This window comes from Boleophthalmus pectinirostris, unplaced genomic scaffold, assembly GCF_026225935.1.
Source record: "Boleophthalmus pectinirostris isolate CB_2022bp ecotype Guang Dong unplaced genomic scaffold, ASM2622593v1 HiC_scaffold_326, whole genome shotgun sequence".
In the NCBI taxonomy this organism is placed as follows: domain Eukaryota; kingdom Metazoa; phylum Chordata; class Actinopteri; order Gobiiformes; family Gobiidae; genus Boleophthalmus; species Boleophthalmus pectinirostris.
The window spans coordinates 1-25,000 of NW_026571316.1; the positions used below are offsets into that span (position 1 = coordinate 1).

The 25,000-nt window shown below is 41.0% G+C and overlaps 3 protein-coding genes across 4 annotated transcripts; all 3 read left to right on the plus strand.

The window, feature by feature from the left end:
* The first annotated feature begins 1,978 nt into the window (after positions 1 to 1,978).
* Positions 1,979 to 4,115, plus strand: cbln12 (cerebellin 12). Its single transcript, XM_020936020.2, has 3 exons — positions 1,979 to 2,685; positions 3,083 to 3,202; positions 3,274 to 4,115. Exons 1-3 carry the CDS (start codon positions 2,413 to 2,415, stop codon positions 3,469 to 3,471), a joined length of 591 nt encoding a protein of 196 aa, XP_020791679.1. The 5' UTR covers positions 1,979 to 2,412; the 3' UTR covers positions 3,472 to 4,115.
* Positions 4,116 to 5,456: 1,341 nt separating this feature from the next.
* On the plus strand, positions 5,457 to 18,293 carry chd8 (chromodomain helicase DNA binding protein 8). Of its 2 annotated transcripts, none has more exons than XM_055161094.1 (39): positions 5,457 to 5,548; positions 6,445 to 7,543; positions 7,618 to 7,929; positions 8,040 to 8,153; positions 8,233 to 8,729; positions 8,803 to 8,914; positions 9,071 to 9,277; positions 9,356 to 9,424; positions 9,534 to 9,589; positions 9,726 to 9,843; positions 9,926 to 10,009; positions 10,093 to 10,230; positions 10,309 to 10,430; positions 10,512 to 10,755; positions 10,836 to 11,012; positions 11,102 to 11,245; positions 11,384 to 11,482; positions 11,558 to 11,717; positions 11,846 to 12,056; positions 12,130 to 12,325; positions 12,398 to 12,568; positions 12,657 to 12,947; positions 13,045 to 13,259; positions 13,339 to 13,541; positions 13,607 to 13,763; positions 13,848 to 13,937; positions 14,040 to 14,143; positions 14,231 to 14,354; positions 14,427 to 14,502; positions 14,578 to 14,849; positions 14,926 to 15,155; positions 15,230 to 15,874; positions 15,946 to 16,037; positions 16,113 to 16,328; positions 16,418 to 16,510; positions 16,631 to 16,744; positions 16,822 to 16,923; positions 17,113 to 17,217; positions 17,295 to 18,293. In XM_055161094.1, the coding sequence occupies exons 2-39, from the start codon at positions 6,542 to 6,544 to the stop codon at positions 17,655 to 17,657; spliced, it is 7,725 nt and encodes a 2,574-aa protein (XP_055017069.1). In that variant the 5' UTR covers positions 5,457 to 5,548; positions 6,445 to 6,541; the 3' UTR covers positions 17,658 to 18,293. The 2 variants fall into 2 exon arrangements, with proteins under 2 accessions (XP_055017069.1, XP_055017070.1); XM_055161095.1 differs by having other exon boundaries at positions 15,949 to 16,037.
* A 707-nt stretch (positions 18,294 to 19,000) lies between these two features.
* tox4a (TOX high mobility group box family member 4 a) lies at positions 19,001 to 23,799 on the plus strand. The gene is made up of 9 exons (XM_020936076.2): positions 19,001 to 19,458; positions 19,539 to 19,604; positions 19,683 to 19,952; positions 20,022 to 20,246; positions 20,321 to 20,629; positions 20,791 to 20,871; positions 20,952 to 21,476; positions 21,889 to 22,025; positions 23,269 to 23,799. Exons 1-9 carry the CDS (start codon positions 19,360 to 19,362, stop codon positions 23,324 to 23,326), a joined length of 1,770 nt encoding a protein of 589 aa, XP_020791735.1. The 5' UTR covers positions 19,001 to 19,359; the 3' UTR covers positions 23,327 to 23,799.
* The last annotated feature ends 1,201 nt before the right edge of the window (positions 23,800 to 25,000 follow it).

Here is a 25,000-nt window from a genome sequence, read left to right on the forward strand (position 1 = left end):
ATTGGAGTATGTTACAAAAGTATCGGCAGAAAGGGCAAACAGGGAAATGCCTTTGGGAATAACAAGGTGCACTATTTTAAATAATACACTGTCATATGACATTTTTATTTTTAAATTTACTTATTACGAGTATTATTCTCCACTTATTTCTACATAGGCTATGGTGACACAACCAATCCTTATTTGAATATTTATAATTTTTTTCATCAGTTTAGTTAAAGTTTATAGTGATTTTGATTCTATATCTGGAATTTCCAATATCAACATACTGTTCATCTATCTGACTATGGGGATGCCACTACAGTCTCCTCTATTACTGCAATGAGAAATAAGTTTAATACATTTTCTAAGCCTAATATTTAGTTTCTAATTCTAATCTAATTTTAGGTTTCTTGGAGCTTAAATCAGCAGCACGACAGGAAATTGGCTGCCTGGCACAACCGTAAGAAGACCCGCCTCATGCACCAAATGACTGGGAGTCGAGTGGCTGTAGCCCTGGACTACTGTGCGGGCACCATCACCTTCTCTGAGGTGGGAGCCTTTGGAAACCTCACACACATTCACACTTTTTCAGCATCTCTCACTGAGCCTGTGTGTCTGGGCTTTGGACTCTACAAAGTGGAGCTCAACAGTCGTATAGCTATTGTCAAAATTTGAGTTTTCCTAAAAATGGCTTGGAGAAATTTATGCGTTCAAATGTGCAACTCACTTTGAGCAATAAACACAGCAGTATGACAACTGATTATATTTTCTTTTGTTCTTTGAAAGCATAGTGAAAACAGATGGCCAAGTTATTTGAAGCAGCTTGTAGTGGGTGAACAAATGAATGCTACTAGATTTAGTTTATACAGACTAGTATGTAAGATCAATATGTTTATTTACTATACATATAAATTACATAACATGCCTCATTGGTTCAGTGGATTAAACTACCAACTCTTTCCTAATTGCATCCTGTTATTTCGCTATATTATTTCTTGTCATATTTCCTGCCTTTCTATCTATTATAGACAAAGACAAATGCTGCTCACATTTACTTGGTTTCAGTTGTGTTATTCATGTATTTCAGTACCAAAAGTATGCCACAATGGGAATGTGACACTTAAAACTGATCTAGTTTGTGCACATAAAATATTGTTGTAATTTGTGGAGGTATTAAAGGCGTGAGTGGGCGGATGAAGCAGAGAGTGAGAAAGCAGCAAACAGAAGAGGGGCGGCTAGTGAGATGGAGAGACACACGGGGAGGTGAGAGAGAGGCAATCAGACGTATGCTGCCTTTGTTTAGATTACACAGGGACACAACACAAGGACACTCAAATATCTTCATTCAACCAAACAAGGTAATTATTTTTTATTTACATTTGACTAAAATCACAACAAGTAGAACTATGGAAAATGGAGAACATTTATATTTAAATTAGATTTGTTGTGTATTAGTGGAAGAAATAATACTTGTAGTAAAGACTGTCACATGGTAAATCATTGATTACTTTTTTGATTTGACACATCCTGGCACACATATTTTAGGCTACAAGAATTATCACAATCATATTGAAATAACACTTTTATTGGTTGCAAAGGCTACAACAAAGCAGAAAAAAAAAATCTTGTTGCCACAGGGTAGTGTTATGCATCACACCTGCGAACCCTGAAATGCATGTGATTCTTCTATTTGTCTACCAACTTATATTTCAATAGATTTAGCATGAATTTTGTCTTAGTTAGAAGAATCGCAATTAGGTGTTTTTTCCCCAAGTCATTGAACTGCAGACTGTGTGTAAAGCTTTTTTTTCTGATTCTGAAAGCTACATAGTGAAAGTGTTGTTGAATGGGTTTGGGAGGGGTGAAGGGGATATTGTATGTGCATAAAAAGCAGATGGTCACTCAGTGGAGTTGTCCCTAAACCTCAGTTTCCCTCTGCTTCCCTCCTGAGTCCTGCATCCTTCCCTTGACACCCATCCAGATCCTTACCTTTGTTCTTTGGACTCGTCTTCTCATGTCTTTTTTTTCTTATCCCCAGCTATTTTCCTTCAGCCTGGGTGTCAGCGGGTATCCGTTTTTTATATTATTTTTTTGCTGAATACAACAGTGTGGGGAGGCCTGACCTATCTGAGACAGCAACTAAAAAGTAACTTGTTAGATCCAGGATTAATGAATGAGTGAATAGACAGATTGGAGCAAATAAAAGGATTTGATTATATACTATGACTATGACTCACCAAATGTGAATAAATTTGCTGACCGCTATTTAAATTTTTTGTCAGTATACTTTGCTAATACTAACTTTTCCAACTAATAACACTACATACACATTTCATGACATTTTAAAGAAAATTCCCAAATATCAAATCTTTAACCATAGCATGTTTTCCCTTACTTTCAATTGTTCATAGTATAGTAGCTCAATTTACCATGCATATCAGGCCTCTCCCCTTTGAACTCTGTATACTGCTGGTGGGGCTTCTGATCTGGGGAGCCTATGGTCAGAATGACACTGAGCCCATCGTACTTGAAGGAAAGTGTTTAGTAGTTTGTGACTCCACTCCCTCATCCGAACCGGCCGGTAATGCCTTGGGGATGTCTGTGCGCTCGGGGTCAGGACGAGTTGCCTTTTCTGCCAGTCGCCAAACCAACCACGAGCCAACAGACATGAGCAACCGCACAATGATCATCTATTTTGACAATGTGAGTCTCTTCAAATCTAGACATGAAATTTGATTAAACTGTATTTTATCTTTAATTAAAGGTACACTTTGTAACTTTTGTGGTAGAGGGCTGGCCACCTGCTTGTCACCATGAATATGTTATCACTTTGTCAGGAATGTTCCATAGTGCAGGATTAAACTTCTCCAAGGTGACAAGCAGGAGATGCCACTAGGCAGATCTATGGAGAAGCAACTCCTCTCTAAGTAAGAATGGATGTATTTCTGAGCTATACAAATGCCTGTTAAATAAACTGAATAAATGAAAAACAGATTAATAGTTTAATATTATTCTGAGGAAGCAATAACATCTCCATGGAGATATTTTTGGGGTGTTGTAGCACTAGTTACATCCACATTTTGTTATTTTGTTGAATTAGATTTTGGTGAATGTTGGCAGTCACTTTGACCACGAGAGCAGCATTTTCCTGGCACCAAGAAGAGGAGTCTACAGTTTCAACTTTCACGTTGTGAAAGCATATAATCGACAAACTATACAGGTGAGGTTATAATTAGTATACAAGTGATGGCTGTGGGTCATATCTAATAAAATAATTCTATTTGTTCTTAGGTGAGCCTGATGGTGAATGGGTGGCCCATGATTTCTGCTTTTGCCGGAGATCAGGATGTGATTAGGGAAGCTGCAACTAACGCTGGCCTCGTCATCATGGAGAAGGGGGATAAGGCCTACCTCAGACTGGAGAGGGGCAACCTGATGGGCGGATGGAAATACTCAACTTTCTCAGGCTTCTTGGTGTTTCCATTGTGAGGAAGAACAATGCAGTAGACAACTGCAGAATGAAGAAAATTAACATCTCTCTATACCATGCATGAACAAATGTGTTTTATGCAAAATCATGGTCTGTGTAATGCATTATACACCAATAAGGAATAACATTTTGGCTACTGACAAATAAGAAGGCTTTGATCTGTTGCAGTTGTAAATATTTCAGTATTTTTTTCAAGGCCCAAGTATGCTATGTAGAATTAAAAGTGATCCAAGGAGGAGACAGTGGTCAAATTCTTAAGGAGTGGAGGACATTTAATCAGAAACATCCTACTTACACTGCAGCTCATTATGTTATTCCCGAGTGTTGTATATGTATTGGTTCCATTTAATAATAGAAGTGATGATTTAAGTATTCAGAAATTTGTTGTCATTATGTACAATGTGGGCTTTTTCTGTGTTACAACTCTTGTTGCACACTTTATTTATTTAATCCACCACATTTGAAACACTGCTGTGCACCACATGGCCCCGTGTTTATCTTAAGACCATGCCAAGTTTGTTCTCTATTCTCCTGTGTTGTATGACTACCCCTCTAGATCCTATGCCAGAATGTCTATAATCTGCAACAAATTTCTATTTATAGAGAGATTTAATATATTAAACTAATAAATTATATTATTGTTTGTGTTTTTGTGTGTGGTTTAATGTGCGAGTCTGTTGGAAGTTTTATGTCAAATAGGCAGTGATGGATTATTATGTCTGTACCTGTCTATAAGAAAATAGTTCAAGTTTATGAGCAAATTGGACATCAGGTTTCTTCCCCTCCCTCCTTTGATATTCCGCTCTGTGCCATGACAGATGTTTGTAAATATAGCTCTCACCAGCAGAGTTGGCGTTGGCGTTTACCAGGCACACCGGCGTGAGGCGGATGCTCCACGCAGAGCAATGGACAGATGGAGGCTTTGGCGGAGCGCTGCAGGATTGCCGTGGATAAAGTGAAGAGTGCTGTCACATGGAGTCACTTATGGACAGTTTCCCATTCTGGTCATGGATTGTGGCACAATTATTTGTCTTCTTATAAACATAGGGTAACTATGACTTCATCCTAAAACTTTAATTACTACCCCCGCTTAGATTTACAACAAGAATGACAAATGCCTGATCGCCAGTGAGACTAAAGAATATAGACGACTACTTTTTAGGAAGTAGGGACAATTATAGGCTATTTTCACAACCCAAAAATATAGGCCTGTTTATTAATTATAGACTAAACGTGTTGGGTAGTATTTGTATAATTTAGCCTGCTAAAATAACAATATAACATAAAAATTACGGAGAAAGATCGTTTAGTTCAAACAACTTGACTGGCCAAGTTAGTGCTCTAGTGGTCAGTAGAGTGCGCGGTTCAAGTTTAAGATTTTCCTCTTTGACCACTAGATGGCACTAAAACAAATGTAATGCTAAAGCATCTATGTGCTAGAGCCATCAAATACCAAAACCCGTCTCCGTGTGTTGACATGTGTAATTACAAACGATTCTAATTAGAGTGAATATAGTAAGTCTTTTTGCTCTAACTGTTTCCATTATAAATAAATAAAAATAAAAAAAGCTAAATATTGATCGCAGATTGTTTCGTTCACCTAGAATTTATTCCCGAGCTTGTGTAATGAATGTGAAAAAGACAGTGGCTTAATCAAAGACCACAAGGTTGGCGTTCAAAATGTTTTAATTACATTAAATGGTTTAACATTTGCAGCTAGTCATGTAAACATCACTATTTGGGTTAATGGGTATCTTTAAGTGTTATTAACGATGTAAGGAGTAGATCATTCAGTCAAATGATCCAAGCTAGGCCGCATTTATTGCTTCCTCAACCAAACCCGGTGTTTATCCCGCCCTAAAGACGTCGTATATATGATTGGCAATTAACTTAGCCAATAAAATATCAGTGTGTTGCCGGCTTGGACACACGCTCACCAATCGCTGTTCGTGAGACTCGAAAAATACACCCACTCTGCTTTCTCTGGCAAGAAGGTTAGTTCCTGCTCTCCTCTGGCCGTTTCCTGTAATCGTACAGTGTTGTGAGACGGAGAAAGCCATGTGTGTCGATGCAAAGGTAAATTTAGCACCCGAAATATCACTGAGAGTGTTAGGGCAGTTGATATGATAGTTATTTTCAGATATTTTTGCCGAATAACAGGCGCAGGTCAACCGAAAGACTATTGCGGCCTAACCCTAGTCTGAACGTAGACGGCAATGGTTATTGTGGCACGCTGCTTTGGTTTGGTCCGGTTTGTTGATGAGGTTGAAGCAGTCCCGAAGACTTGGTGGTCGATAGGAAATGACAGTGAGGCAAACTAATCACTCTTAACGTACAAATTATGCTATTTATTAACACCAAAACGAGTAGTTTGCTTATGGACGTGTGTAAAACGGGCACATTGGTGGCGGCACAAGCTAATGCTAACCCATGGGTTTGGGATAAAGACTGCAACGCGAACAGAGCATAGCATCCCAGCTCACAGCATCAGTACCCTCCTCACTGACCTCACAACCAACTTTTCATTCATGGATTTTGAAGTGGGTTCACTTCCCTGTGCAACCTTTGTGACTAACTTGGGCTGTATTATTTTTATGATCCTTTAGCATTTTCTGAACATTAATGATGTAGCTTAAATAAGAACAAGAAGGTATCTTGTATGCTGAAAAAAAGTTTTATTTGTGCAGTGTTTTAACTGGCTGCTTGGAAAACCTTATTAATTTCTCCTCGGTCAAAATAACTTGCATATTTATGTATGGTTAATAATCTAAATGATCATTAGGTTTATTGATCATGTATTTTCAGTCCAAAACAGATCAACATGATAACCAGTTTTATAAATTAATGGAACCTTATAGCAAATTTTAACTATTTATGCCATTCTTTCTGTTTTTATCTTCAGGTTACTATTTTAATTGGTTCAGTTTACCGGAGGTTTTTATAGAAGTAACGCCTCCCACTCTCTTTTTCAGTTTCATTAATCAAAACAAAGAACTGGACAACTAATTGTAGCCTCCATCTAAGCGTCCCTGCAGTATTGTGCCCATCTCCCTTTGTGGAGGGGGCAAAATGGCCGATCCAATCATGGACCTCTTTGAGGATACACCTCTGTTCAACCTGGACGCCATACCGGACGATTCTTTCACTCAGGGCTCCTCAGATCCCGTGGAGGAGGCCCTGAAGCTAGCACTGGGCCAGGTTGACCCACTCTCTGAGCCCGAACCCACTCCAGAGCTAACAGTCAACACTGGTCTGAGTATACATGCAGCAACTCCTGTCATCCCAGAGCCTGTTCCCATCCAAATCTCTGCACCTCAACCTGTCCCAATAGCACCTGCCCAGACTGTTTCTTTAGCACCAGCCCCTGCAGTTGAAACGGTTCAGCAGATCCAGACCTCTGTGCCCACCGGTAACACCGTGCTGCTGAGCTCTCCTCTGACTGTTTCTACCGCTCAAACCGCCACCACTGCCACCTCACAGCAGCTCACTCAGATCACTCACCAGCTCACACCCCAGCAGCTCGCCGCCATCACACAACAGGCAGGCGGGAAAATCGTCATCCTCAAAGGGCCCCAGGGTCAAGCTCAGGTGCTGCAGACTGTGTCTGGAGCTACAGGACAGACTGGTGGAAAGGTCATTCGACTGTTGTCTGGAACCTCCCTAAAACCCGGCATGTCAATTTTGCAAGGAGGAACAGTTCTGAATCAGGCAAATGCAGGACAGACTCAAGTTAAAGTGGGCACTGCGGGAGTACAGAGGCTGCTACACTCTCCCAACGGGCCAGTCAAACAGGTGCTGCTGACCTCCATGCCCCAGCAGGTGCAGCAGACGCAGGGCCAGTCAGTTCAGGTTCAGATTCCAGCAGCTGCTCAAGTTGCCCAGGTCCAACCACAGACAGTCCAGGTCCAGACTCAAGTCCAGTCTCAAGCTCAGACCACTCAAATCCAAGTCCAGCCGCAGACGGTCCAGGTCCAGCCGCAGACGGTCCAAGCCCAGACTACTCAAATTCAAGTCCAGCCTCAGGTCCAGACCCAGGTGCAGCTCCAGCCCGCCATGCAGCCCCAAACTCCGGTAAATCGCTCTTTCTCTGTCTTTCTAAGCTGCCTGTCTGTGTAGCTTTTTGCTTATGGTGATCATGATTTTAGGGAAGTGAAGCAAAGCGTATCACACTCGTCCTCCAGCAGCCGTCTCAAAGCAGCACAGCGTCTGCCCCAGCAGCTCAGACTGTGGCCCAGCAGCAGCCGGTGGCTCAGGTCCAAGTTGCTCAACAGCAGCAGCCGCAGACGCCCACCAGGCTTGTGTTGGGGCAGCTTCCCGGAGGAAAACTGGTGCTACAAGGGAGCCAGCTAGCTGCCCTAACCCAGGCTCGGACAGCAGGGCAGCCTGGGGGACAGCCAAAAGTCCTCACCATTCAACTGCAAGTGCAACAGCAGCCCAACCAACAGGGGGGTGTCAAGGTAATAAGAACACATCTCATTTGCTTTTTGTGTTTTACTGTCTTGTAAGGAATTTTGCTTGGTGAAAAAAATGTAAAAATAAACACTTTTTAAATTTTTTTTTATTATAGTATCAGCTGGTTTCTGGAGCCAGTAATACTGGCAGCCCACAAGTCTTGCAGATTTCCCAGGGCCAGGGAGGACAGAGGGTTGCATTGCCTCTTAAAATGCTTCTGCAGCCACAGGTATAACTTTTAGATGCATATTTTTACAGCTATGGTGAGTCTTTAAATATTGAGGTTAACTGATTGTTAATCATTCTAGGCTAGCTCAGCATCCTCAGCAGGTGGCACTGTTTCTGTAGTGAAGGTAATAAACTCTTCAGCTGCTGGTACCTCAACCACAACCACCTCTCCATCCCAGGCCATTCGCATCACGAAGGCGAGTGGTGAACCAGCCTCTGTGAGGCGTGTGGAGATCCTGTGCAAACAAGAAAAGGCTAATCGGATTGTGGCTGAAGCTATAGCCCGTGCTAAAGCACGTGGAGAGAAGAACCTCCCAAGAGTCTTGAACCAGGATGAACTTCCAGCGTCACAAATGTCTCCAGAAATAGGCGGCACTGTGACTGTTGTCACCACTCCAAAAAAAAAGAGCAGTGGAGGAGGGAGCAAGAAGAAAACACCTTTAGCCTCAACACCCAAAATGGGTGCAGTGGCCGATAAAAAGGGCAAAGCGAAGCCGCCAGGGGGAACAATCACAGTGATTGGGGGCACAGTAATGACAGCATCTGGAAACAAAAGCAAGAGCAAAACTAAACCAAAGTTAGTTAAACTCATGTTGGTTTGTGACTCATGACCTTTGCAGAAGTAATCAATGTTTTATCATCTGTTTCAGCACAATTACCCTTGTGGGTGCAAAGAAAAGAAAGCGCAATGCATCTTCTGACCACTCAGATGGAGAACTTAGCCCAGCCTCACCGGCTATGCTTGATGAAGACCTGATCATGGTACATATTTGAGAAGCTTAAAAACGTCACCAAGAACACAACGTGCATTTTTAACTTGATCCAGTCAATTCCTGTTACTATTAAACCAACTTTAAGTTCTTTCAAATTGTGTAGTATGTTAATTCATTTTTCTCTCATCTTTGATTCTTTGCCTAGAAGAGGCGTTCCAATCGAGTAGTGAAAAGAAAGAAATACACTGAAGACTTGGACATTAAAATCACAGACGATGAGGACGAGCAGGAGGATGTAGATGTTACTACAACTGCTGCAGCGGTGGCCTCCATCAGTGGTGTGCCTCCTGTTCACATCCCTCAAGAAGTGGAGCTGGATGGTGATGGTTTACCCAGCATGCAGTTCTTTGTGGTGAGACTTACCATTCTAATGAAAAATGTGGCAAACGTCAGTTTACATTTAAAAATTTATTTGACAAAATGTTCTCAGGAAAACCCAAGTGAGGAAGATGCAGCTATTGTTGACAAAATATTGTCTGTGAGGTTAACTAAAAAAGAGGTATGTTTTTTCATATTATTCATAGTTAGAGCATTTATTTTAACCTTAATTGTTTTACCGGGGAGAACTATTATGTTGTGTTACATGTATCTCTCCTCCTTTTCTGCAGGTGTGCCCTGGCCAGTACACCAATGTTGAAGAATTTTTTGTTAAATATAAAAATTAGTAAGTCTCCTCATTTATTAATCCTTAAATTAAAAATTCATTAAATTAAATTAATTCACTTATTTTCCATTTTAAAGTTATCTTTATCTTTAACTTCAATTAATAATTACACATGATCACTGTATTTTGTGTACAGTTCATATCTCCATTGTGAGTGGGCCACTATGGAGCAGCTGGAAAAAGATAAAAGGATAACACAAAAGATTAAGCGATTTAGGACAAAGCACGCACAAATGAGGCATATATTCCAAGAGGTACGACCCCCTACATCCATGCATGTAATTTGTTTTATTTGCCTTTATGATTTACATTAATGACGTTTGCACTTTCATTTAGGAGGAAGAGCCTTTTAATCCGGACTATGTGGAGGTGGACCGCATTCTAGATGTATCCCACAGTGTGGACAAGGACAATGGAGAGGTAGAGAAGTCAAAACAAACTTATAATTTGTCTCGTTTCTGCCCATTGTCTCTAATGGGCTTCTATCTCATTCCCTCCACCAGCCTGTCATTTATTATTTAGTGAAGTGGTGCTCCCTCCCTTATGAGGATGCCACCTGGGAGCTTAAAGAAGATGTTGATGAGGGCAAAGTTGAGGAGTTCAACAAAATTAAAAACCGACAACCTCGTCTGAAAAGAATGGTTTGTTTTACACATCAAAGCTTTTTTATGTTTCTCAAAAAACAAAGTTTAAACTGTTTATCTTGTGTTTTTTTTCAGCCCAGACCACCTGCTGCTTCTTGGAAGAAATTGGAAGATACACGGGAATACAAAAATGGCAATATTCTTCGAGAGTACCAGCTTGAAGGAGTTAACTGGCTGCTCTTCAATTGGTACAACAGGTACTCAACTTTTCCTGTAACATTGTTCTTGTGACTCTTTTGTAAAAAATGATTAACCGTGTATTCCTACTTCTGTTTTAGACAAAACTGCATATTAGCGGATGAGATGGGGCTTGGAAAGACTATTCAGTCTATTGCATTACTGTCTGAAATATACAATGCCGGCATTCAAGGCCCCTTTCTGGTCATTGCTCCACTCTCAACTATCACCAACTGGGAAAGGGAGTTCTCCACGTGGACTCATATGAATGCCATTGTTTATCATGGGAGTTTGGCCAGTAGACAGATGATCCAGCAGTATGAGATGTACTGCAAGGATGATAAGGTGGAGTGGACTTTTTACAAGCTGTTACTTGTTAAGCTGTAGTATCAGCATTAGTAAATATGATTCTTCTGTGTCTGCAGGAGCATTTGATTCCTGGTGCATACAAATTTGATGCCCTGATCACCACCTTTGAAATGGTGTTGTCCGACTGTCCAGAGCTGAGAGAGATCTCCTGGCGTTGTGTCATTATTGATGAAGCCCATCGTCTTAAGAATCGCAACTGCAAGCTACTAGACAGTCTGAAAATGCTTGACCTGGTCAGAAGATGCACCTACAACAGCATATAGTTGGTGATAAAATACATCTTACTTAATTTTTTTTAATGATTTTGTCATTGTGCTTATAGGAACACAAGGTTTTATTGACTGGCACCCCTCTTCAAAACACTGTGGAGGAACTGTTCAGTCTGTTGCACTTCCTTGAGCCTGCACAGTTCCCATCGGAGTTTGAGTTCCTCCGAGAATTTGGAGATCTCAAAACAGAAGAGCAGGTATTTGCAGTACACACATTTAAGACAATTAAAGCAGGTTAGGATTCTTTTAAAGTAAATGTTTTAGGAATTCTTTGGTATTTTAGTAATGTGAGATAAATATTCCTGTCCAATACTATGTCCTATCTTGTCTTATAGGTTCAAAAACTACAGGCCATTCTCAAACCAATGATGTTACGAAGGCTTAAAGAAGATGTTGAAAAGAATTTGGCACCAAAACAGGAAACCATAATTGAAGTTGGTTCATATTACACATATATATTTATAAAATGCTGAATTTTGCCAGTACTTATGTGTATCTTTTCTGACCAGGTTGAGTTGACTGATGTTCAGAAGAAGTACTATCGGGCAATCCTAGAGAGAAACTTCAGTTTTCTTAGTTTAGGAGCAAGCAGTAATAGCAATGTCCCCAATCTGCTCAACACAATGATGGAGCTGCGCAAGTGCTGCAACCACCCCTACCTCATTAATGGTGTGTATCGGTTTTCATGACTTAACTAATGACTGCAAATAAACTGATACAAAAATAAAATGTCTAACCATTTCATTTTAAAGGATATAAATTATAAAGTACATAAATGAGTCTCATCTCTCACACAGGCGCGGAAGAGAAGATTGTAGCAGAGTTGCGAGAGGTGTATGACCCCACTGCGCCCGACTTCCATTTGCAAGCCTTGATCCGTTCGGCCGGAAAGCTGGTGCTACTTGACAAGCTGCTGCCACGTCTTAAAGCTGGTGGCCACAAAGTGCTCATCTTCTCTCAGATGGTGCGCTGCCTCGACATTTTAGAGGACTACCTCATCAACAAAAGGTAACTTTATATTTAGCCCTGCTTTCTCTTTTAGTGCTATGTGGGAGCTTTAGTTGTCTTTGCAACTTTTTAGGTATCTTTATGAGCGCATTGATGGCAGAGTGCGTGGGAATTTACGTCAGGCTGCCATTGACCGCTTCAGTAAACCCGACTCGGATCGATTTGTCTTCCTGCTGTGTACCCGCGCTGGGGGCCTGGGTATCAACCTCACCGCTGCTGACACCTGCGTCATCTTTGACTCCGACTGGAACCCACAGAACGACTTGCAGGTATTGCTTCATTCATGTTCTCTCAAATTTATGTTAAGATGTCAATATTTTTTATAATTATTTTTTTTTAAGGCACAAGCCAGATGTCATCGAATTGGCCAGTCCAAGGCAGTCAAAGTATATCGCCTTATCACTCGAAACTCTTATGAGCGAGAAATGTTGGATAAAGCCAGTTTGAAGCTTGGCTTGGATCGTGCTGTTCTGCAGAGCATGAGTGGCAACAAAGACACCAGTGTTAATGGGGTATAATTATCGCAATGTTTTCTTATTGATAACCTTTTAAAAATAATATTCAAAGAAAAAATCATGACTTGCTTGCCAACTATTATAGATCCAACAGTTTTCAAAGAAGGAGATTGAGGATCTTTTGAGGAAAGGCGCTTATGCTGCTATTATGGATGAAAATGATGAAGGCAGTCGCTTCTGTGAAGAGGATATCGACCAGATCCTTCAACGCAGAGCAACTACCATCACCATCGAGAGCGAGGGGAAGGGCTCTACTTTCTCCAAGGCTAGTTTTGTGGCTTCAGAAAACCGCACAGACATTGCACTGGATGACCCAGAGTTCTGGCAAAAGTGGGCCAAGAAAGCTGACATAGACATGGACTCCATGAACAGAAAGGTAAATTTTCTTTAAATTTCTTATGATGAGTGATTTTTGTAATGTGATGGATTTAGGATATTTTTTTTTGTTCATCTCATCTCTGATTTGCTCCTAGAATACGCTTGTAATTGATACTCCACGAGTGCGTAAACAAACGCGGCAGTTCTCTTTGAGAGGCGAAGGCGACATGTCAGACCTGGACAGTGATGACGAATATCCACCGGCAAATTCTCGGCAGTCACGAGCCTCAAGACGAGCAGAGCGCCACAGCGGAGGAGGCTACGGTCGCACTGACTGCTTCAGAGTTGAGAAACACCTCCTGGTCTATGGGTACATATCCTACATTAAAGTTGGGATGTCGTTTTTAATTTATGCCTCACAGATTAGCTGACATTTACTTAACTTCTAGTTGGGGTCGCTGGAAAGACATCCTCTCCCATGCGAGATGTAAGCGGCGTCTGAGTGAACGTGATGTGGAAACCATCTGCCGTGTGATCCTTGTGTTTTGTCTAATCCATTACCGTGGTGATGAAAACATCAAAAGCTTTATCTGGGAACTTATCACGCCACCAGAGAATGGACGAGAACCTCAAACATTACTCAACCATTCAGGTAAGCCTTGGAAAAGAGCTAAAGAATTACACAGAGAATTTGTTTTTTCATGTTTTTTCTCCCAGGGTTGTCCATCCCTGTGCCTCGTGGGAGGAAGGGGAAGAGGGTGAAGGCCCAGAGCACTTTCGATGTTCAGAAAGTTGAATGGATCCGAAAGTACAACCCGGATACTTTATTGCTGGACGACAGCTATCGCAAACACCTCAAGCATCAGTGCAACAAGTATGTGAAGAATTTAAATTTTTCGCGAAGCTTTGATTTGACACATTTTATTTAGATTTTATTCTAAAAATGTGTGCTTTTCAGGGTGCTGTTGAGGGTGCGTATGCTTTACTACCTTAAGCAGGAAGTGATTGGGGAGCATGCGGAATCTGTCCTTAAAGGAGCTGATATCAGGTCAATAATTTGAGAAGACAAATTATTTAAAAAAAAAAAAAAAAAAAAAAGCACATGGCTTCACTTTTGATGTAAAATTAACTAAAGTGACAACATTCACAGGGATCTGGATATCTGGATGCCAGAAATGGAACAAACTGAGGTGCCCTCTACCTGGTGGGATTCTGAAGCAGACCGCTCGCTACTTGCAGGTGTATTTAAGCACGGTAAGCTATGGTTTTGTTTTATTCATATTTAGTTTTAGGTTGTGCCAGGTGCTTAAAATGTGATGTTATTTTTATTTGTTTCAACAGGTTATGAGATGTATACGACCATGAGAGCTGATCCTTGCCTCTGTTTCTTGGAGCGGGCGGGTCGTCCGGATGACAAGGCCATTGATGCGGAACAACACACTGGTGATGCAGAACTTGGAGACGAGTGAGTGCTTTAAAGCTAATTATTTAAAATTTTTGAAGGGCTTTATTATTGTTGTTTCCTTTTTAATTGTAGTGCGGATTTTGACAAGTATTCAGAGGACCCAGAGTTTAAACCAGCATCAAGACTACCCAAAGACCTCTATGATGAGGTACGTTATCATTATTGTCTTTTCATTTATTTACAAATTTGGATAATTTAAACCTTCCTTTTTAACCTTGCCCAGTCTGACTCAATGAACGTAGAGGATGAAATTTCAGTGGAGGACAAAGTGGGCCCAGTGGTCTCAGAACCAGCAGCAGCTCAGAGCGGTCCTTGTCAGTGGCCTTCCAGTTCATCACTAACGGCACGATTGCGAAAGCTGATCACTGCATACCAACGTAGCTACAGACAGGAGCAGCTAAAGATCGAGGCTGAGGCTAAAGGTGACCGCAGACGGAGGAGGTGTGAACAAGCGAGCAAGCTCAAGGAGATAGCACGTCAGGAACGGCAGCAAAGGTATTCACATTTCTCTGGGTAAAATGCATTTGAAGGTTCAGAAATGTTAATAAAAAATCTTAAACAAATGTTTTAGATGGACACGCAGAGAGGAGTGTGATTTCTATCGCGTGGTGTCTACGTTTGGTGTGGAAAAGATGAAGAAGGAGCCAGGTCTTGAAACTGGAGGAGCTGAGTTTGACTGGACTCGCTTCCGTACATTTGCACGTTTGGACAAAAAAACTGATGAGAGTCTGAGTCGATACTTCCGCTCATTCGTTGGAATGTGTCGGAAAGTCTGTCATCTGCATCCAGTTCGGGCAGAAGGTAAGAACATCTAAAACACTGAAGCACAAGATGAAAGATGAACATACAAGGGCCAAATTCTGTTACTTTTCTAGATCCAGCTGAGCCCACTGTAGCTGTAGCTCCCATCACTGAGGAGCGTGCTTCCCGTACCCTTTACCGCATTAGCCTTCTTCGCCGCCTCCGTGAGCGAGTCCTGCCCCATCCCTCTCTGGAGGAGCGTCTGGCCTTGGCTCCGCCCAGTGCGGAGCTTCCTGCCTGGTGGAGTACCCCGGAGCACGACCGCCAGCTGATGCTGGGCGCTTCACTACATGGTGTCAGCCGCACAGAGCTCTCAATCTTTTCAGATCCGCAGTTCACTTTCACTCGAGCTCGAGACGAGTTTGTCCAAAATCAACAAGCGCCTCCCCCACCACCTCCTCCTCCTCCACAGCCCCAGAGTCTATTGCCACTTGTGCAGCTGAAGTCTGAGGAGGAGCTCTCAACTGTGAAGGAAGAAGGCCCTGAGCATGGCCACCTGCTTGGAGCTGATCTGTCTACTGATCTGACAGGCATGCCCCTCAGCCACAATGTGAAACCTGGAGACCAGAGCTGGAGCTTCAAGAGGAGCAAAGTGAAGTCCAGCCGAAGAAAGGAGGGTGGCTCAGACTCTGACTCTGACTCTGATTCAGGCTCATCGTCGTCTGATCGCTCTGGAAGCAGTGACGAAAGTGGGGACAGCGACGACGAGGGAGATGGAGGTATGATTTCTCCTAATGTACAATCTGGTTCATCTCTTTTTTGTTGTGCATTACATTTATATTTATTTCAGCAGGCATGAAAATAAATGATGAGAATAGTTTACTGTCAATCACTCAGTCTCAAGATGGTAATCCACCCCCTCTCAGAGTTGACTGGCCAAAGGTAACTGTGACTTCTTTGATTTTCAGCAGGAGTAATACCTTTACACCAAACTAAACCTGTGTACCTTTCCTTCAGGACCGTGTGCTTATCAACAGACTGGATAATTTGTGTAACCTGGTGCTGTCAGGTCAGTGGCCATCAGGGCGGCGCTATTTGCCAGAGGTCCAGCTCAACCCCATTGTAGACTTTGGAGGTGATGAAATGTCCTACACGAGGTTGATCCGTAAACCTTTGCCCATCGGCCCAGGCGCTGAGGGAGAGGATGGAGAGTTCACAGTCAAACTTCTCAAGGTGAAAACAGGCATTTTAAGATAATTAATAGTAGTTAACACTTTTAAAGATATTTTACAAAATCTGTGTCATTTATTTTGTCTTTCCAGGAAGAAGGCTTGAAGTTGACCTTCTCTAAGCAGGCTCTTATGCCCAATGGCTCAGGGGGAGAGAGTAGCCGCAAGAAACGCAAGGATCTTGAGGTAATTTCTGTACTTTGCTTTTGTTGAAAAGTTTTTTGTATTATGTTGTGGCTCTGCTGCACTTAATTTAAATTTTATTTGACATTAATTGTTTCTAATTTTACATTTGTCTATTTTTAGTTTTCAGACCCAGAGGGGATTAATGATCCACTGGAGCGTACTCCCCGTCGAAGAGACCCTCCAACATGGCTAAAAGAAAACCCAGATTATGAAGTTGAGGGGGATATGCTGGAGGTACAGTTATTCATTGATTCAAAACATAGAGTACATAATGTTGAGTCATGTTCTCATAGCCACCTGTTTGTCTTTAGCTTCTGGTGAACAGGAGCAAACGGAAACGAAGGCGAAAGGCTGACAAAGTGTTGACAGGCACAGAGAAGGTCAAACTGATTAACATGAGGACGGGCAAAAAGGTATGGTTATTTTGAAAATCAAAACTTTATCTAAAATACTAAACGGTAGTATACAGCAGATTAGAAACCTTAAGATAAGGTAGGCACTTTACCTATTGTACATGGTGATATTATTGGAATGAAAATATGAAGACTTGATTTGTGATACAGATTTTTATACATTTTGGCCATTCTATTATTTTCATGCAGGTTGGAGCAGCTTTCTGTCCAATGCTACAAGACCTGAGAGAATATCTAGAGGAAAACACAGATAATGCTGTGGCACCAGATTGGTCTGAAACTGTGCGCAAATCTGTAAGTTATACCTTTATTACACCTTAGAAGAATTTGATTTTAAACTTTAAACCCATTAAATGTTATCTGTTTGACAGGGCTTCTTGCCTGAACATCTCTTCCACCGGCTGCTAAATGAGGATTCGGAAATTCCCAAGAAAAGCAAAAAGCGACACCACCATCATCATCATCATCACCACCACACTCCGGACCCCACTCCAGAGGAGCCCAGTCTGGACGGAGTGGAGGAGGAGACCCTAGTGTCGGACGGAGCCTACATGATGGATGAGGAGGACTTGGAAGCCTCCCATCACTTCCTCACCAGTCCAGACTTTGATGTGAAAATGGAGGGCGGAGACAGCCTTTCCCAGGACTATGACAGCTCAGACCAGGAAGCTCTTTTGGACGACGTCATCTTGGCTCAGAAAGACACTGACTCCTCCTCCAGTTCAGAGGATTGACCGGCCCCCACACCCTGAACAAATCAGACTGTGTCCTCATTGGAAAAAAAATCATGTTATTCCTCATTTATTTTTACTGTGTATCAAATAATGGATAAATGTTTTGTTGCTACTTTTATCGTTTATTTTATATAGGAGTTTTTCTTTTTCATGAACTGATGTTTGCACCCATCTGTTTTTCATTTTCATCTTTAATACTTTGTCCTTCTCAAATCCTCACAAGTCAAAAAGATTTATTGGCTTTGCCTCCTCTTCCACCAAATCTTGAATTCCTATCACATTCCCAGCCGTGACCAAAAGAGGACCCCTGTTGTACCAATCCCCCTTTTCTACAGACCTCAAAGCTGGTTCTAGATGAATCTGGACTCAACCCCATCACACAATCCTCTGCTATTTGGTCGGTCCAAATCAGATGAGCTGAGATGGGTGTGTGAATGTACTGTTAATGTTTTCATGTGGGAGGGTTGGGGTAAAGAGGGACATAATAGTTACTGAAGCAGGACTAGAAGGATGATGTGTTGTACATTGTAGAGCTTGTCAATTGTGTACTATGGTGCAAAGATGACAGCAATGAGTTACTATTCTTGTTTTATGACCTGACTGTGTCTGTGATGAATAACAGCAATCTACAGTGAACACTGCTTTGTGTGAATTATTATGGTTGGTGCAAGCAGTAAGGGAATTATACCTGCCTTATTTTTTAATTAATGTGCTACATTCAGTTTGTATGTTGTAACTATGTTCATTCAGTAGATATTTATAGAAGAAACACTACTAATAAAATGATAGATCTGAATGTGTTATACAGTAAACATACAAGTTTGCTTTTGTAACTAATAATTTGCAAACTTATGCAGATATTGTGTAGTACAGTGTAGTCTAAGAAATATGCTTTTTGAGGATATTATTTCATAGAAAATATTTGTAGAGCATTACTTTAGACGTTCTTCATTGTAATATTAACAGAATTATTTCAACATTATTTTTGAAAATTGCAGATAGAGTGAAATGTCACTATGAAGGGGTCTATCAAGCAGCAGACTTAATTTTATCTGTTTTTATTGTTGAAAGACTGAGCCAGAATATCTCTGACCAGGAATCTGGGTGGAGATAGAGAGTAGGTGAAAACAAGTTTTTTGCGGCACTCAAGCCTGAAATACAGGAATAATCCATCTAAATCTTACTCGGTAATCTTATGGGGGAACGCCATTAGACCTGTAACATAGTTAAACAGTCGATTTGACATAACGGTAAAGCTTGACTTACCAGAAGGGAATAAAATAACTTAAAAACAATAATAAAATGGAGAACCTCTACAGGGATCATCATGTGCGCCCTCGCGTGTGCTGGCGGTGAAACAACACGTGCATTCAATCAATGCCATGGAGGACGAAACACACTTCTCTGGGGATGCGAGCTCATTTTACTTACTTTTTAGCTTGTAATTACTCCATATAAACCTCCAAACTTGCACTGACTCTGAGTATACATACCATATGTCGCTAGATTGAAATAAACATCATTGTTTTGACCGGAAATTTTGACAATATGAGCCCAGTCGGTTGCTAAGCTAATAGGTATGCTAACAGCAAATGGGCTAAACTTAGTTAACTAAAGAGAAAATTAAAACCCTGCTTTGTCAGGTAGATTTCGCTTTGAATGCTGGTACTATCTCGATATATCTGCGATTGATTTTTCAACAATGGATCTCAATTTTTACTCTGAACTCTCGGACACCCAAAACGTGGATTCTGAGTTTTTAAACACACAAGCTTTTAGTGGTTACTCTGAGGAAAATAAGGTAAAGCCATCCCTACCCTCTACAGATGCCTTAGAAACTGCTATTTGTTCCTTTCAATAATTTGAGCTAAATGATTTCAGTTTTCGGGGGGCGGAGACAACTATCTTACAATAGATGGAGGCGGTCACCCCTTTCTATCTGCAGAAGTGAGTGTACATATCCATGACAAAGTGAAATCGTGCAGTGTTTTGTTATATCACGTGTGTTTCCATTTCCTTCTGTAGCATACCTTTCATACACCCAGCCTGGGGGATGAGGTGTTTGAGATCCCTCCTATCTCCCTTGATCCAGATTCAGCTCTCAACATCAGTGATGCTGTGTCTCACTTTGAGACGCCTGGGTCCCGCAGTCTTGTTAGTAACATGGTAGTGGAGGCAAACGACCCCTCATTTGCGTCCACCTTTTTCAACTCTGGGTCCCAAGGCATGGCCCAACACAACCTGCGGGCAGAGGCACATGCGGAGGGAAGTGTTCTTCTCAGCTCATCAGCTTTGGTAAATATTTTTATGCTTCTTTAATGTTGTTAAATTCTAAAATATTTTTAAGTATGGTGTGTCTTGTAGGAAATGGGAAATACAACATCCCATTTCAGCAGTTCCTCTCCAATGACGATTGATGTTCAACTTGGAGATATGGAGCCAGGGCTTTTGGGAAGTGGTCAACTCAGTACTATTAACCCATCAGAGCTAACCCTTGGCCTTGGAGACATGGGGGAGAGGTCAGAAGTCATGCCCACCACCCCATCACCCGCGGGCTCCCTACAAGATGAAGACATGGATGACTTCAAGGTTAGATCATATGCTGTTGACTAATGGTAATAAATAAAAAGACCTTAGCTGACTCAATACGATCTTTATTTCAGAGGAGTGTTCTTGTAGATTCTCCTGTCTCCGTCGCCTCCATTTCACACACGTCGTCCCAAGGCAGCTTGGCAGCCCCCACAGCCCGGAGAGGTGGAGGGAAACCTGCCACTGTAGCTTCACCAACAGCGGTAAAAAAAGGCAGGAGGAAGAAGGACCCGAATGAACCACAGAAGCCAGTGTCTGCATATGCTCTGTTCTTCCGAGACACACAGGCAGCCATTAAGGGCCAAAATCCAAACGCTTCTTTTGGAGAGGTGTCCAAAATAGTTGCTTCAATGTGGGATAGTCTGGCTGAGGAGCAGAAACAGGTAGGACAATCTCACACTTTTACATATTTGGCACATATTTTTATACAAGATTTCTGAAATTCAATTTGAATTTCAGTAATGCAGAGTGTATTCTTGGTGCTACTGCTGTTGCAGTATTTCTTATGTGAAGAATCTATGCAAATATGTTATTTATGTCTTAGGTTTACAAGAAAAAGACAGAGATAGCCAAAAAAGGGTATCTGAAAGCCCTAGCAGCATACAAAGCAAACCAGCTCTCACAGGTATGGTAAATCACAGTGTGTTTTTGTTTTGTTTTTAAAATAACTTACGGTTACAGTAACTTACAAATCTGTTTACTTAGTCTAACTCTGAAGAGATGGAGGCTGAGTCAGCATCACCTCAGGAAGGCAGCCCCAGTCCTACAGCCCTTACCTCCACTGAAGAAAACATCCCCAACATTATATTAAATTCAGGGCCTAAACCCACAGCTACACCACAGTCTCCAACCATAACCAAGATCATTATTCCAAAGCACATGCTGCAGACAGGGCGCCAGTTGGTCACAGTGTTGCCAGGCGGGGTGCGCGCTTTGCAGCCCACCACACTCCTCATCTCTGGTGCTGCTCGTGGGCCTCCTCCTCTGCAGCAGATGCAAAATGCTCCTCCACCTCCACGACTTCAGCAGATGGCCCCCGGCCCTCCGCGACTACAGGCCAAGCCCTCCACAGTTCAGGGTGTGTCCGTCTCTGCAGCCCCGCCTCCTCCACTCCAGATCAAAATAGTGCCCGCTTCAGTGCAGTCGAATACTGTGGAGTTGGTGAGCACCACAAATGAGCAAGGAAACCCTGAAGACGATGATGTTACAGAAGTGGAGCCTTTGGAGGAGGTGCACATTATTTTTATTTGTATTATTTATACAAATATTTGATAACGGATGATACACAGATCTTTAGTTTAGTAAAATATTTTCTACCAAATCATAGGCTTCAGAAGTTTGGCTACTTCTGGAATGTTAACTTCCAACGTCCAGTCGGGTTGTCAAAAATGTATATCAAGATCATTATTGGTTATTGATACTAAAACTAGTATCAAAAGTAGATATTCATTTGATATTGTATCAATGCTCTGTATTTGTTTTAACATTGTGACAATATTACTAACAATCTATCCACTATCTGTGCCAATGGCTGTTAGTTAGTGATGGCAGTGGCAAAATGTCAAATATAATTTGATTGGTTCATTAATCACGAAATAAAACTCAGTAAAACATATACTCAACATGTGTTTTTTATTGACAGGATGTGATGGAGGTGAGTGCACCCACAGTGAGTTCAAAGATGGTGTGCCTCAGAGCTGGCTGTAACAAACCTGCTGTGGACAGTGAAGACTGGGACAAAGAATACTGCAGCAATGAATGTGTGGCCACTCACTGCAGGTAAGAGACTGCAGAAGATGGAAGGTGTATTCAAATAAAATCTTACAGGCTAAAGTCGTAGTCTGGAAAATATTCACTATTCACTCATCTATTTCATCTGTAGGCACCGCCATTGTCATTTGGGTTGTATATTTTGCGAGAGGCTGCTGATCTTTACAGTAAATAAGTTCAGTACGGACTATAAAGCCGTTTTAAAGCCTTCAGAGAATTGGTGCATTGTTGCTGCACATGAATATTGAACATTTTACACAAATGAACCTACTTTATATCATATTTTAGCAGCCAAACATTTCTGGAATCTTTTTCATATTATTTGCAGGGATACCTGTTGTAAATATAAATTATAGTTTCACATAATCAAGAAGCAAGAGGTGCAGAGTCTTTTAGAGTTCCACATTGATGACATTACAGTGGGGGAAATTCTAAGATTCTACACAATTTATATGCAAGAAATGCCTGATAACTTAAACATTATTTCAACAAAGTAAATGTGTTTTCTTTTTATTTTATTTATTAGATCATAATTTCTGCATACATTAGAGGAGTCCTGGCCCAGTGCATCACATGGTTATTACAGTAACAGTAATGGACTTTCCTAGTGTAATGTCATGATTTACAAACATGAAATACATTTTGAAACATAAAAATATTACAAAACTGGGAAGAAATTGCTAAGATTTTTAGCAAAATCTTACATATAATAATTTTAAGTGTGTTTTATTAAAATGCGTAGTTCAACCTGTCATGGGCACTTTTGGATAATAACACATGAAAATTAAGTACAGTATAGAATGCATATTTCATACAGGAATAAATTCTCTGAAACTGCAAATAAAGCATTAATAAATTACCGTGAAATCAATATTGTGTCAGTGACATGGAAAAACTGTGGGTATGAACATAAAATATTTTCTAAATATTCTTGTTATTGGTAAAAGCTTTTAAAATAAATTCATAATATTTTTCAGACACCATATAGATGGCAGCATTTACTTTGCTAGAGCTTTATACTGTTACTGGCCACGAGTCCTCATTGGTTCGTGGGGCTGTATTTTTTCCTATCACTAAGTTTTTCTATGTTATGTTGTTGTATTCAGTTATGGTGAGTCTCTTGTCAGGTTACCATTGTTACAGGACATAAAACAAACATATTATTTGCTTAAAACCAATTATGTAAAGTTTTATTTGAAGTTGATAAGCAGTGCAGACAATGTCATTAATCACAAAATGTTTGTGCTTTTAGGGATGTTTTTCAGGCATGGTGTTCCATCAGAAGTCAGTCCGTTGCTGCAGTGAAGTGAACTCTGCCCCCACACACAGGACTCACTGCCAGTGTTTGTTAAAACGAGTGTTACTTGTAGTTGAAGTCTAAAATGAGGGTCATAGTTCTTTCATTCAGTCAAGTATTACACCATACCTTCATCAAGTGCCACTGCCATAAAACTGGTTCAAACTGGCACTAGATAAGACAAGGCTTTAGGCAGCTAGAGATTACAGCAGATGTGCCCAGACAGTAGACATTTTACCAAAATTGTATTTGACTTAAAGTATTTTTCTATCTGTGAATTTAAACAGTAATTTAAAAAAGGTGCTTATACTGTTCACATTCATGTTGTAGTCAGTGTTTGTTTCAAGGATGTTTCATTCAAAAAGTTTCTAATGAAAGATACATTTTGTATAAAGTCAAGACATTTTTATACAACATTGTGTTGGATTCAGTGACCACCAAAACATTTTATTTTCTTGTTTCCTAAATAAATGAGAGCAAACTGCATGCAGTGGTTGTTACTTTTTGTTTATGGCTTTATTTTATCTTGAGTTGATTGAGAATTATACATACACAATAAATGAGACTAAAATAGTCTTCATGTCACCAGCAGTAAATTATTATATGGTTACTCACTTTAGCTGATCTATCAATACTACTTAATCAGTCAGTATTATCAGCAGACTCTGCATATGCCTGGTGATGCCATCGCGGTACACTGCTTCCTCTGCAGCTTGGTTTACATTTGATTCAATTTAGAATCAAATGTATTCAGGCTTTTTTGTTCTAATGCTGAAACATAAATTTTTAATTTGGTAGTGGTTGGGTAAAAAGTAACAAACAGGTCTAGGTGATATGTAAAAATATTGGTAATTTTTTTTCCGCATATAGATCTATCACAAATATATAAGAATTAAATTTTTTTTACCCATCAAAAATAAATACAACTTACAATTAGAATGTTCATACATAAAAAAGACTCTATAACCCTATATAAAATCCTCAGCTTTAAACAACAAATTAATACTTCCTACTCCAGTGCCATTTAACACACACAAAAAAGTTTGCAAAGAACTTTGATCCAAGCAATGTGCTTTTACAAGATTGGCTGATAGACCTGTCGATTACAAAAACACAAGCCTGTAAAAGTAATCTGCAGTAATAATTAATTGCACTGCCCCATTCAAAAACCACAGCACATCATGAAACTGGGGATTCTTTGACTCTAAAAGCTCTCAAGATGGAGGCCGAGCTGGAGAGGTCCGCTCGATACAGGCCAATACCGAGGCACACAGCCTCCGTCAGCTGGACTCTGAACTCATGCAGCTTTGTCACTTTGCCTCCTGTAGTGCTGAATGTGATGATGCTTTTCACGAAGTTCACAGTCACTGCTATTCGGTTTGTCTTTAGACTTTCAGCTAAAGCAGTCTTTTCTTTGTTGTGAAGTACGTACAGTTTGCCCTGATCGTTGTGTAAGAGGCTCCATGACTTTGCATTGCTCCCAAATGAACTTGTTTCTTTGATTTTGCGTTGGATGCTTTTGAAAGTCACAGCGATTTCCCAGTAACCACTGGCCTCTACTTCCCAAATGTGTGTCCCAGAGGTGAAGCACTGGGAAGAGAGCACTTGGGGGACCTCGGTGAAGCGATGTCTGTTGCTGGGGTACGCCATCTTGGTCTTGACCCGCTGCACTGTCTGTAAGTCCTCA